We start from the raw sequence: 14,830 nt of genomic DNA, 5'->3' as shown, positions 1-14,830 counted from the left end.
TCCAAGAGAGCTTGCCAAATTACCTCTTGTGCAATGAGAATAAAGCTTGTAAGATATAAATTTTCACCATTCAAGATAAGCTTGTTCTCCTAGTACATAAGGAATTTGAGCCAATTGTTCTAGCTACATATTACCTACCTTAAAATTCCCCTACGATTTAGGGGCTCTAGCCATGAAACTTTCTACACCAGGAATGAGATCAAAACCTAGCTTGGTTTCTCATAGTAAACTCATAGAGACAAATCAAATCAAAATGAAGCTATGGATCATCAAATTGGTTCATCTTAAGTTGAGAAACAACTCCTCTTCAGTTGTCAAGGAGATAATGCTAGTATAGATCATGGTGATAACTACAACTTGGAAAAGTGAAATTGTGAGTTGGACTACCTCATAACCTTAACTAAAATAGGTTAGAAATGAATCAATGTACAACCTAAAGGACCTAAAGTTAGATGGTTTTAGCTTTGGAAGTCCTAAAATGGATCTCTTATCGGATGCTCTGATACAAATGGTTGGGGATTGGGGGGTTTTACCAACCTAGAGAGGGAGATAGAGTGAGAATAATAGAGTACCTGAATGCTAACAAGGAACCACCTACCACTTTGCATTGAGCTTGAAACGACACTGTATGAGTCCCTCTTAAATAGAGGTTAAGGGACCACCTACCACTTTGCATTGAGCTTGAAAAGACACTGTATGAATCCCTCTTAAATAGAGGTTAAGGGACCAGGCTCTAGCAAATAACATCATTAGTTATAGATTTGGGTGTTAACGGAAAAATTTCAACCGATTCCCCAGTTTGACCGAGTATTAATTTCCTCATTGTACATACATGTGTGTGTGTGTGTGTGTGTGTGTGTGTGTGTGTGTGTGTGTGTGTGTGTGTGTGTGTGTGTGTGTGTGTGTGTGGAGAAGTTTGAGATTATACACAAATTATTTGATTTTCTTTTGAGATTTTTTGGATTTTCTTTTTGACAATTAGTACTTGATACTAAGTTGATAGCTCAACAAGAGATTAAAGTTTCCTTTTAGGGTGCTAGAAAAAATTAATCACTTAGAAGGTTCGTCATTTCTAAGATCCCTTCACTGAGCTTAAAAACCCCATTTCTAAGATCCCTTCACTAAGCTTAAAAGCCCCATTTTGTTATGTAAAATTTAATATTCATGAAAAATGTTTTATGATTTTTTTTTGGTGATATGTTCTCTAGGTCAAGCCTCTCTAGACACTACTGGTTTGCTTTTGCCACAATAGAATTTTTGTGTGTGAACTTTGAGGGAAAATATATAGCTCATAGAGCCTACGAAGTTTTATTTGGATACAAAATTAGATATAAAAGGTTCACAAAGGTTCACAAACTTTTTGGTATTTAGGCCATAACTTGTAATATGAACATTTTCCTAAAAGGACAATCTTAACGTGTTGAAATACCAACCTCAAAAGGAATCAAGAGAAGAATGCCACTAATTTCATCAAAAGAGTTCAAGATTTAGATCAACAACTAGTTTTTGTTGGAGACAAGATGAAAAATGGTGAACTCTTGACAACGATTGTACATCAATTGAGAAAGAGATATAAGGGCCTTATTAAAGGACTTATTCTCTTGAGGGAGAAGTCATCACTTCATGAGACGGAGAAGATTCTTAGATATGAAGACCAAAGGCAAACAGCCAGGAGGACTATGCATGATGTAGGAAGAACCACAAGCAACAAAATGATCAATGATAAAGGCCCCTTCTCAACAAGAGGAAGAGAAGATTCAACACTCAACAAGGTAGAGGAAGACATCAACCCAACCACAACAATTCTCAGCATTTCATGAAGATAACCACTTCCCTCCTGGAAGAGGAGGCCATTTCTCTAGAGATAAGAGAAAGAGGTAGAGTTAAAAGCAGACATAACTCTATCCAATGGTCTTACTCCTCTAAGTATGCACATTATGAGGAACATTGCAAGAATAAGAAAGTTGGTTTAAAGGAAAAAGCAACCAACTTTATTGATGGAGAAAGAAGTCCTCAAAGCCAAAGATCAAGCAAGCCATTAGTGTGTGGACCATGGATGGAAGAACCATGGTGGACTAATAGTGGGGAAGCTCCCATGTTACCTCACATGTTGAATATTTTCCTACTTTAGATGCTTCACACAATGGTAACTTCTACACTTGACATAGTACTCCTAATGCTATTGTACGAAAAGGAGATATATCCATTCAATTAGGCACAACATTGAGGATGAAACTTGGAAATGTACTCTTGGTACCCTCACTTATCAACAATCTATTATCGATTAAAGCCATGAATGCCAAAGGCCTCAACGTGCAGTTTGAAGATGGCTAAGAGACCCAAAGAATCACAACATAAGTGATAGCCAAGGGCAATAAGTATGGAAACTCTACGAGTTGGAAGGTTTGACTACTACATTTGCAACCATAGAGAAAGAAAGATCAACCCCTCTTTCCCCCAATGATGTTTGGGTAAAAATTGTTACATATGCCTTCCTCTTACGAAGTTATATTACAATCTTAATATGTTGAGCTTACTAGCCTCGAGAGGAATGAAGAGGAGAATGCTGCTAACTTCATCAAAAAGATATATATCCACAACTAGGTTTTGTTGGAGACAAGATGACAAAGAGTGAGGGATATAAGGACCTTGTTCAAGGACTTATTGAGGGAGAAGCCATCACTTGATGAGATAGAGCACATCCTTAGAGATGAAGACCAAAGGCAAGCAACCATGAGGATTATGCATGATGGAGGAAGATCCCCAAGCAACAAAACAACCAATGATAAGAGCCCTCTTCTCAACAAGAGGAAGAGGAAGATTCAACACTCATTGAGGCAGAGGAAGACATCAACCCAGCCAGCACAATGCTCAACATTTTCATGACAATAACCACTTTCTCATGGCAGAGGTCATTCCTCTAGAGATAAGAAGAGAAGCAATCATAACTCTATCCAATGGTATTATTGCTCAAAGTATGCACATTATGAGGAACACTACAAGAAGCAAGCAAATTACATGGTTATGTTTACAAAAGGGTTTTTTTATTCCATTTTGGGAAAAAAACTGACGAGTTACAAGTACTAGATGGATAGCAAACAAACTTTCCAAAAAGGTAGTAAATCAGGTTCTTCATAGCTCAAATATGGAGCATGTGGTAGGACATTGCCCAAAGATGTTAAACGAAAGAAAGGTAGTAGCTTATACCAAGCTTTACCTAGGGCTTTCCAAATAGGCCCCAGAGATAAACAAATCATACCATGAAGGTGACCATACATCAATAGAGCATACTGAAAAAACCAAATTTAAAATGACAGGAAGCCGACCCTATCGCCAGCAAAGAAATACATTTGAGTAATCTTTACAATACTATTTGTGAAACATAAAGTACACAGAATAAAGTTAGGACTTGAATCTTTTGCTGAGTTTTTCCATTCCAAGAAAGATATAACACAAACCAACCCTGTAGTCTCTTGCATTGACATCTTGTGCAAGTACAGACTTAGTTTTGTTTTGTAAAAGAGAGAGAGATCAGGTATACGAATGCTATCTTTTGAGCGATGTCACAAAAATGCCTCTTGCTTTCCTTAGTGGGCCACATCAAAAAATTATTCTGAACTGGCACCACAGCCAACTATGTATATACATCAGAATTTGGTTACAAATGAGATTTTGACAATGAAAGGGGAGTTCCAAGCACATGCTTGTACTCTCCCATTGCAGGCTTTCTATGGATGTGACAAAAATATCAGAGAAGTTTGAGGTTAATTGTTACATCACCAACACAAAATTCCCGCACCCATGTTGGGTTTTCCTTAACTCTTGTCCAATGAATAGAAGGGCACATCTTCATTTCTCTTGCGTCCCTCTCTATCGACCTAAATAACAAAAAAAATAAATGCATTTAGGCCATCAAAACCCACGTGGGTACCCTGTTTGTTAAGAAGGGTCTTTTATAAATTTAAAAAATAACAGGGTTTTCTTTTATTGAAATGGGAGATTAGAAAGGCAACCTGTGTTTGCAGAATTATCCGTTGGCGTCAGTCCTCCGGATTTGCCAATGTATATTGAGTTGGCAGGAGGATCAGCACCCAAAACAAAAACTGACAGCATCTTAGCTTTACAAAGTGTGTTGGAAGGGGAATTGAAGGCATGAATGCTGGGCAATAATCGGTCACTTGAATGTCCAACGGTGACCTGAAGCATGATAGTCACCCAAACCTTGATCGCTACTCTCTCCACTGCTATCTGCTGTCTTGTATGTATAAGGGTATTTCTTTGCTTTCCGCTTGCCTGCTGCACTATCGCTTATACTTCCAATCAACAGAGGGTCGTCAATACCTCTGATGGTGGGAATCCAGCTGTCATCCTTGACCTGCTTTTTATGGTCCCTATGCATGGTTGCCTTTAAACGGCCGAATCCCTTCTGAACTGGATCTCTGACTTTTCCTACCGCAAAATTTACATCATTGATAACCTGCAAGCATTCCTTTTGCACGTAACTATTTGAAGGATAAGATAAAATAACCAGGCAAAGCTGATATTCATGTATCTCTAATAAAGAGTGATGAATTGCAAGGATACCAGACACGGCTCTCTTAATTGCAAGACAAAATCAGGAGGGCCTATGACAACTATCAGACATGTCTATTGTCATTCTAAAGAGGAGATAACACTACAGTCCCAAGGCTTCCAATTGTAAGGATCCATCTCTCTCCAGCCTCTTCAATGTCTATGTTGCTCAGATTTCATCCACGGAGATCCATCAAAGCTTGACTGTGCATTTTAAGTTTGACCTTTGCAGGGGGGAATGACTAACTCCTAGGAAGATTATCCAAAGAAAATCTTATTCAACAGCCCTAAGAACCAATGCATCAACCTTTAATTGCAGCAACAGAGCTGAACCTACCAATGGGCCAACAACAGGTTCGTCAAGTTCCAGCAATGAAGCTTCCACCTATTGACTGTTGAGCATTTATTAAGAGGTAAAACATCCTGAGCAAATTAGCTTCGTTCCCCACAATCAAGCAGAGCTTGTCATGGGCACATTACAGCTTGTCAAAACATAGCATCTGTGTAGTCTATTTAAGTACTCTATGTCATTAAACCATTGGACGGAATGTCCTCCAATGGCCAACCTAGAAAGCCAAAATCCAACCCTACAACATACCAACCTGCTCAACAGAGTGCTCCCATATGGCCATAATCAATGACTACTGTACAGCTCTCATTCACAAAACCAACTAGATCATTCTACAAGTCCATTGGGAGAAAAACCAGCTTTTGTTGTCCATGCTACACCCATTGAATTGCTACTCTAAAGGTTAAAGTTGCCAATAATACTGTGTTTGAAAATGTATTAAGTCTAAAAATTATAACACAGATTGCATACAGGATCTTGCGCCTCCTCCAAATCGAGTTATTCCCCACCAGAAACAGTGGCTCTAAGAAAAATTTGCCCAAGGCTTTCCTTAACGTGAAGAAAAAGAATGCAAAAATCCTCTAGTTCGATTTCTCTTCGCATTTAATACAAGCCAAAAAAACAATACAACCTAAAAGTGTGCATGCAAAATTTATGAGGCACCACAATCATCCTAGTAAAACGAACCAGACATTCAAGACTCCAAAAAATTATGTGGCATGCCATGACAATTTTGTCAATGTTGCAATGTGACATGCAAATGTGGCATTTTTTAGAATGCGAAGTGCTTTTCAGTGACTGAGGACTCTCCTTTTGTTACGGAATTGATATTAAATGACTACAGAGCAGACATATCTGGCAAGTAGCATTAGCCGCATTAATTTCTTACTTACATATTCTCCGCCTTTGAATACAAGATCATGCATACTATCCTTCACACTTGTTCCTATCTCTGCAATTTCAGAATAAGGCAGCCTTTTGACTGTGGGCCTTTCTAAATCTTTGACTTCTTCTGGGTCAGGCGGCATGTCAATAGCAGCATAATCTGACATAACAGAGACACTTCCTCGTTTTTGAGAGCCCATCAGTTGATAAGGTTTTGCTGGCAGTACATAGACATGAGCAACAGCAGCAAAGCCCATCTGCCAGGAAAAAAAGTTCGGATACTCTTGAACCAATAGTACATTTGAAGAGTTACAAACACCAAATTGGTAGTCAATGTACATATTTATTACAGAATTAAGTGTAGGTAGCAGGTTAAAATCAGTAGTCTACGTGATGACAAGGCCCATACATATTTATTACAGAATCAAGAGGTCAAAATCAATCTCAATCTCTCTCTCTCTCTCTCTCTCTCTCTCTCTCTCTCTCTCTCTCTCTCTCTCTCTCTGCTGCTCAGCGCGCAGGTCTCTGCTGCTGTCTCTGTCAGGTCGCAAGCAGGGTTAGATCACGTAGGTGGTTGTTCGCGAGCAGAAACGTGCAGGCAGGTGGTTACAGCAATGGCGAGCATGGTGAACAGCCCCATCGCCATCTCTGAACAGCAGGCAGGCAGGTAGCGCACGTAGGCCATCAGTGCGTAAGGTTACAGCAGGCAGCGCACGCAGAGCAGTAGCATAGCGAGTGAACCGGAGGCTCGCGCTGCCCTGATGTCCCGCGCAGTCCTATGCGTAGCACGTCAAGTTGTTCTACGCGTAGGAAGTCCAGCGGTCGCCCCAGCTGTTCTACGCGTAGGACGTCAATATCCCTTATGTTTATTTCAATTTTAAGCCCTAAGGTAAATTTTAAGCTTAAAAAGATTTTAAGCCTTCTCTTTGCGTCCAAGTTTAAAGAGATTTAAGGCCTTAAGGTAAACTGGTTAAGTTTGCCATACTCTCAGTCCCTCACCCTAGTACCCTATCCCACATTTGGGGCTCGGGTTCGATGGACTCGCCTACCGAAGAGGAAGGGCCAGGTGTAGATAGCTACACCACCCAAAAAAAAAACAACGGCTACTTTCAAACGGAGAAACAGAGATACTGTACTATCACCAGGATCCTTACGCGTTGGGAAAACCTCCAGGATACATGATGAGCTATTGATGGAGAAGGTCCAGGTGATGCTCAAATCAGAGCTAAACTATATGAGGGATGACATCAGGAAGGAAATGCACGCGAACGCCGAGAGCTACAGGAACTCCATGTATGGAGACATGATGAGAGAACTAAGGAGAGAGATCCGGGGGATACAGAACGAGGAAATTCAGATCGTGAAAACGGAATTACGAAACCTAATCAAGGCTGAAGTAAATGTAACAGAATGCGTTATGCAAAAGAAACTCGATGAGTCAGTAGCAAGTTTTGAAGCATGGAGAACAAATATGGAAAAGCACATGGAGGAAAAAGATGCAATAATCAAGGAGCTAAAAGGAGAACTTGCGGCTTGCAAATCTACAACTAAGGAGAAGGGAGACGACCAACCTTCGGTGCTGAAGGAGCTCGAGGACATGAAGGATCAAATGAAAGCTCTACGGGAAGGAGATGAACAGAAATCGAAAACGACATCTTCATGGGCGGAACGTCTTGTTAAGACACAAGAAAAGGTTGATGAAGCAGAGAAATGGATTGAGGATGCGAAGAAAGGGAAAGCCCAGATGCCTGAGACCACACCTACTTCCACCATTATTAATATGACCATTGAGGAAGAGCAGAAAAGGAAGACTCGGGCTCTGCATGTGCGGGTCACAGGAGTCAAGGACAAAGAGAATGTAGATGAAGAAGTGAGGGAACTGCTACAACGCATGGGCATCACAGAGCCTACTCACACAAGTGCATGGAGAGTGGGCAAGAAAGGAATCGATGAGAAGGGAAACGTAAAGGATAGGGCACTTATTCTCCCCTTCCCGAATATAGAAATAAGGAAAGAATTTCTAAAGAAGAGGCCAACTCTTAAGAAAACCGGTATTTTCCTCGGAGATGACCTTACATTGGCACAAGTGGCACACATGCAAGAGTTGATGCCAGAGATCAAGGCAGCAAGAGAAAAGGGGAAAATCGCCTTTTATAGAGGAGGAAAAGTAGTGGTTCTGGAAAAGCGCTCATCATGACGGTGCGAGACCTATGGGGCGACGCTCCGGATAGCGGCATGGAATTGTAATGGATCATATAGGCTAGATGTAGGTGCCTTTGAAGACAGCTTTAGGGACAGAGACATAGTTTTCTACTCAGAGACACACCAGATACCGGGACAGCTTATGCCACATGTGAAGGGGTATTTATGGGAAACAGCTGGTCGACCAGACAAGAGATCTCTACGAGGTAGCCGGGGTTCGAGAGGAGTAGCAGTCTTATTTAAAGAGGAGCTGAAACCGCTACTACATATTATCACGAAAGATGAACAAGCAAGGTATATGTGGGTGAGAATGAGAGCCGAGACAGGTAGATTTCTATATATCGCTATATGCTACTTCCCTCCAAGTACATCAGTCTACTCCTCACCTAAAGGACAATCCCCTTTCTCCATATTGAATAATGACATATGGGAGTTCTCTAGAGATGGAGACATCGTTCTCTTAGGAGACTTTAATGCCAGAACGGCCAACTCTCAAGCAGTATTCTATGATACTTCTGAGGAAATGCTCAGAGAAGTGGATTTATCACAGGAGGGGCTTACTAGAAAATCACATGACAAAGAACACACTGAATATGGGAGACATCTCATGGAGATGGCAACTACACATGGTTTGGCTATACTTAATGGTCTAGAGAATTTCCCTTTATCTGGGGGATTCACATGCTTCCCGCACAGGCATGGGGCCAGTACAGTGGATTATGTCATGACTTCACCAAGCTTTATTTCTAGTATCGAGGACTTTAAGGTGGGACCCAGACCGATTGGGATTGCAGTGGATCATGCTCTCTTGACCTTATCAATCTCCTTCCAATACAATGCCTCTCAAGTACAAAGGAAGAAGTCGCACACAAGATATACTTCCACACCAGAGACTGATTCAGTCTATGTGGAACAGATCTATAATAGGATGTGGGCAGCCGAGCCAGTATATACTGTAGAGGAGATTACTTCTCAGCTAACAGAGATACTACATGGAGCAGCACAAGAGGCATACCCACATACTCAGCCTGATCAAAAGAGAGGATCTGGGAACATGCCTCAAAACAGTTGGTACGACGAGGAATGCAAAGAGACGAGAACCCAGGTCCAGAAAGAGCTTACACTTGGGATCATCACATATAAGAAATCTCGGATTACTCTTCGGCGTATAGTACGTCGCAAGAAAAGGGCATTTTTAGCCAAACTCGAGAAGGATTTATATCAGCTCTTCTTGATTCAGGACTCACATGAGGCCTGGCATTTATTTCACAAGCACTCATCGCCTTTGACAATTACTTCTCTTGAGATTTGGGATCAATATGTAACATCATTATATATGGTATCTAGACAGCCTCCATTACCAAATACGCTAGAACCATGCCCTGCTACTAGTACTTTCTTTAATACGGAAATGGTGGAAAAAGCCATTGATAAGATGAAGACAAGAAGAGCATATCATCATGAGGGTCTAGTAGCAGAACAGCTGATCCATGCAAGGGATCTACTTTCAGAAGTCCTTGCTTGTTTGTTTAATCGGGTCATGTGTGAAGGATTACCTGAATCTTGGAAATTATTTACTATCGTACCTATTTTCAAGTCAGGGGATCCTATGATACCCGGGACCTACCGTACCATTATGGTGGGTCACACATTGACCCGACTGTACGCATCCATTCTGGAACAAAAATTGAGTAGATGGGCAGAGAATGAGGGCATAAGGGCAATAGGACAAGCTGGATTCAGGAGGGGTTATTCCACTCTAGATCATATTCTTACGCTCAGAGCCATTATTGAGGAAGGAAGAGCAAGCGGGAGAAGGATGTATTGTTGCTTTGTGGATTTTCGGAAAGCTTTTGATACAGTACCAAGGGCCAGATTGATGCGCAGAATGCAAGAGTTAGGGGTCCCCAAAGAGATTATCTGGGGGATCATGGCCTTATATGGGTCAGTAACTGGTTATGTACGTACTCCAGAAGGGGATTCCGACATTGTTCATTCCACCGTTGGAGTAAAGCAAGGATGCCCACTGTCCCCTACTTTATTTGGTATGTATATAGATGAGGTATCACATTACGTTGATAGAGAGGGTGACAGAGGTGCTCAACTTGCAGGGTCATGGATCCCTTTGTTGTTGTATGCAGATGATATTGTATAGATAGCAGAATCACCAGATGGAATGCAGAGGCAGTTAGATGCATTACATAAATTTGCAGAGGACAGCGGACTGTCGGTGAATTTGGGTAAAACCAAAGTTATGGTGTTTAACACCACACCGCAGTGGGTTAGGAGATCGGCACCTACATTTGCATATGGCCAGGATACAGTAGAGTACACAGATGCATACACATACCTTGGTGTGGTATTTACAGGACCGAAGTTTACTCTTAAAAAAGCAGCGGAGGCTAGATTGTCCAGAGCCTCTACAGCCTTGGGAGGGTTGGAGAGGATGTGTTCACAAGTGCAGTTTCAGGAACCAAGAACAAAACTTTGGCTCTTTTATATTGTGGTGGCTTCGGCTATGCTTTATGGGGTCCACATTTGGGGACCATCTGTGGATCAAGATCATTGGAAGTCAATGGAGAGACCGTTGGTATATATGATTTCCCGAATGATTAGAGCCAAGGCCTCCGTACCACACGCGATTATCCGAGCGGAACTAGCTGCCCCTCCGATAGAAATTGAAGCTCTTACCAGATCAGTGTCCTTTATACATGGTCTGTGGGATATAAATAATTGCCGATATACTAGATTGGCCCTCGAATCCTCTCGACAGTTAGCAATGAAAGGAGATACATCATGCTGGTATGCGCAATTGTCTTCGTGGTTTCAGAGACACGGGTTCAGTATGGAAAGATTACCCCCCTTCCAATACTCTCTTGAGGCTCCATCATTGGCAATCACACGAACGAAGATTAATAAAATCATCCGCCAGGATATTATACAGTACTAAGAGGAGATGGGTAGACCCTACACAAGAATTGGGCACGAAGATGGCCGACTACAAAGAAAACTTCCTACAGCTATCTGAAGATGGTTTTGTGATTCGCCCGAACTACATGGATACCCACCTGTCTCATGGTCTGAGATGTGCTCTTGGTCAGATTCGTACATCCTCACACCAATTGGAAATTGAATTTGGCAGATTTAGGGGAATCCCACCTGAGAGCAGAATTTGCAAGTTATGCGGAATGGAGCCGGAGACAGAATTACACTACATATGCCATTGCACCGTATACTATGAGATACGTGGGCGTTACCATTGCCTATTTAAAGAAGGCTTTGGACCTCTAGATAGAGTCATGCAATACCAAGATCAAAGGTGCCTAGGCCTGTACCTACTGGAACTACATCGGCACAGGGATAATCTAATGAGAAGACAAAGAGCACTACAACCTCAGAGGCAGATCACAGATTTCTTCGGATCGAGAGAAGCAGGAATGGAAGAAGAAGCAAGAGGCCAGCAGCGAGCACAAAGGAATACCCACATTCACAACAAAGGCACCCTCATTGACAGGGCGACTGAGCTTAGGAAATCGAGACGACCACGACCGAGATGCAGAAGCACACTTCACCGGAGGAGACTACAACAAAGGATTAGAAGCATTCTAGCTAGACACCCAGAATGATCCTAAGAAGTTTATCTAATACTTTGTATTTACTTTTTCGCATTTATTTTCACAATCTCCCACTTTTCAGACATTGTACCAGATTCACCACTTTTGTATCAGTTTGGTCTCATAGGTCACTCTGGCCTTTTGAAGACGTTTAATATAACATTTCATTTCTCTCTCTCTCTCTCTCTCTCTCTCTCTCTCTCTCTCTCTCTCTCTCTCTCTCTCTCTCTCTCTCTCAGCAAAAGGTAGCTAGAAAGCTTTTGAGCACAAACACAGAAAGACAAACAAATCTTAGCAGAATCATAGCAATTACTGTGGTCATACTATAATGGGACGTACTTGTACCAACGCATGCCTCAAGGATCCGTACAAATCAAAACATATGTACAATAACTCCAAGCTCACAGTGGTTGTAGGAGTCAATAGAGTATGAATCATGGCAGCAGAGAATAATGCCAAGTAATCCGGCCCTGTGACATTGTAAAGAATGAAGTGGTGCGTGCCCATCTTTTCAAGAAAGCATGACGGCACTCCTTCGCTGCCCTGGAGAAGCTGGCTGAAGTAGCCCATTGATTATCAAGAGTGTGAACTAATTCAAGCCTTTCCCCAGAGAATTTAACAGTAGGCTTTAGGCCAAATAAACCTCCCCTAGTGAATGATAGGCAACTAGGTGGTAGGTCAAATACAAATGAGGCTTATAGCCAAAGGCGAATACCGACAGCAAAGCTTCAAACATTTTGTCATCGTGTTTTGTTGCCGGCTGCAAAGTGTCGATGTCATTGATGCTTCTCCTCCCCTCATTGATGCCAATGTCGGCTGCAAAGTGTCGGTGTCGTTGATGCTTCTCCTCCCCTCAAAATCATGTCCAAAGTCGTCAAAGTGACTGAATGCCAATCGCGGCATAGCATACAAATCAGAATTTTGTGCAAATAATGTGTTAGTGAGGATGGTTTTTACCCAAAATCACGCAGTGTCTAATCCTTGTACAAATATTGTTTTTCTGAAGTCAAATGTTCATGCTTTGATCCAATGCAAGTGGTGTGTACAAAATGCAGAGACAAATTTATGCAAATGCATGGTGTGTAATCCTTGTACAAATATTGTTTTCTAAAGCCGAATAATCATGCTTTGATCCAATGCAAAGGTGAATGCAAGTGGTGTGTACAAAATGCAGAGACAAATTTATGCAAATGCATGGTGTGCAGCTAGTGGGGTTTTCACAATCTTGAAATTGGATATGGCATACATAGCTCAAAACCTTTAGCTTTTGACGGAATGAGACGATGCTTGCAAGCAATGAGACTCTCTCCTTGAGTTTACCAAGGATGATGAAACAGGAAAGGGCTTTTGACAAAAGAGAGGCACAAGGCAAAGGGGTGTAGTGTCGTGGGAAGGGGCTCTAGCAAGAGGCTGGAGGCCCTTTGAGGGAGCTCTGTGTGTGAAAGGCCCCTTCACTGGGGGTAGTGCAAGGCCGGAAAGAGCTGTAGGGCTTGTAGATGGCCACCGGGCAACGGGCAAACAGGGGGGGTAGCCGGGCAGGGCGACTGGCAGAGCGCAGGGAGCCGGGCAAGCGAGGGCAGCTTCGGGCAGCCCGAGTCTTGCGTGCTTTTTTTTTTTGGTGATTCAACATGCATGAGAGCGCCCTTTTTAGGTCCTTTTTGACTTTTGCCTCCTACTTTGAAGGGGTTCCCACCCAAAAAAATCACTGAAAATAGTTTGTGAGTTCAAGATAGGCATTGACTGCCCAACACTTCACACACACACACACACACACAAACACACTACTGCACTGCAACGATTCCAGAGAGCACAAAACACTAATCGTGCAAAATTAATCAGTCAATTAATTGCACTTCTGGAGTTTGATTAAAGCAAGTGGACACTCGACGGATTGCTCTTGATGAGTGCTTCCTCCACACACAGGTGATACAATGATTTGAGGCTTAAGTAGCGAGTAATTAAGGGAGCAAAAATCGTGCAAAACAACACTAAATGCAATCTAAAATGCGGAGTGTAACCTTATCCTCACCTAATCACTAAAGGGTAGTGGAGCCAATGTTACCGGGGAACATCATTTCATGGCCAGGAACGCCAGAACACCGTTCCGGGGAGTGCACATGGCCTTGAACGGCCCGGAACGACCAGCCGTTTCGGATAGGCACGTGATACCGGAATGGCCGACCCGGAACAGCTTGGAATGGGCAGATTTTAAGATTTGGGTGTTTTATCTTGTGAGCCTCTCCCTTATTAAATGCCCCTCTCCCCACCGCTTACCTTCACAATGCACACAAGCTTTCAAGGACCAAGGCTTGATCAAGCCCTACTCTCTCGAGTCTAGACTCTCAAGCTCTAGCCTCTTTCAAGCTTTCAAGTTTAGACTCTACAAAGCTAAAAGCTCCCCCCCCCCCCCGCCCCCCTCTCTCAACTTTCAAGCTCTCTCCCTCTCCCCCTCTCAAGATCTCAAGTCTACACAACACACGTTTGACATAGTAAGGCTGAATGGTCTTCGAATCAAGTTCTTTGTGATTATTAGAGTCAAAGGACTCTGATACTACTTCTATTCTATCACACAGAGCTCAAAATTGCACTATTTGGGTGTTTTTATGCCTCCCGTTCCGCGCCGTTCTTGATCCGGACCCCTCTGCCGTTCCCCGTTCCGGGGGGATCCCGTCATCGTTCCCGTTCCGCGTTCCAGGTAACTTTGAGTGGAGCATGCTCATGCCCAAAAATGATCAAATGAAGGAATCAATAGGCCTTGGTATGGAACCATCAGCTCTAGTACCACATAAAAGGAAATTGGATTTTGGAGGAAACAAATGTGTTGTTCATGGTGTAATTAGTGTGCTAATTACAAGAGATTAGAGAGAGAGAGAGATTGATACCAATGAAAATAGCAAATCATAAGTAGATTAGCAACGAACTAGAATGCAAATGGTGGATACAATCTGCTTGGCTCGCTGCTGCCCTCGCCCTTCGCCCCTGCGCACGCGCTGCACCCCCCTCCCTCGCCATCGCTCCCCCCCCCCCCCCCGGCCCCCCCTGCCTCCCTCGCGCTGCCTGCCTGCCTTGCCCGCTGCCTGCACTCAGCAGCCAGCGCGGAGCCCGCGCCTTCCTCGCGCTGCTTGCCTTGCCCTGTCCTGCCCGCCCGCTGCATGCACTCAGCACCAACGTGCATCAGCCACAGCGCGCAGCCAGTCCTCAGCATATC

General features: G+C 43.0%; 1 protein-coding gene across 3 annotated transcripts in view; it reads right to left on the bottom strand.

The window, feature by feature from the left end:
* Positions 1 to 3,399: 3,399 nt before the first annotated feature.
* LAZ1 (organic solute transporter ostalpha protein (DUF300)) overlaps positions 3,400 to 14,830 on the bottom strand; it is a 109,633-nt gene continuing 98,202 nt past the window's right edge. For all 3 annotated transcript variants that reach the window (XM_086496425.1, XM_086496426.1, XM_086496427.1), the window contains 3 exons: positions 5,815 to 6,063; positions 4,014 to 4,477; positions 3,400 to 3,878 (listed from right to left, as the gene is read on the bottom strand). In XM_086496425.1, the coding sequence (XP_086352551.1) occupies positions 4,175 to 4,477; positions 5,815 to 6,063 (552 nt within the window). In that variant the 3' untranslated portion in view covers positions 3,400 to 3,878; positions 4,014 to 4,174. The remainder of the gene's footprint in view (positions 3,879 to 4,013; positions 4,478 to 5,814; positions 6,064 to 14,830) is intronic.

Source organism: Adiantum capillus-veneris, chromosome 23 (assembly GCF_014529385.1).
Source record: "Adiantum capillus-veneris isolate H3 chromosome 23, ASM1452938v2, whole genome shotgun sequence".
Taxonomy (NCBI): Eukaryota; Viridiplantae; Streptophyta; class Polypodiopsida; order Polypodiales; family Pteridaceae; genus Adiantum; species Adiantum capillus-veneris.
Note: the sequence above shows the minus strand (reverse complement) of the source record. Positions and strands in the feature narration are given on the sequence as shown.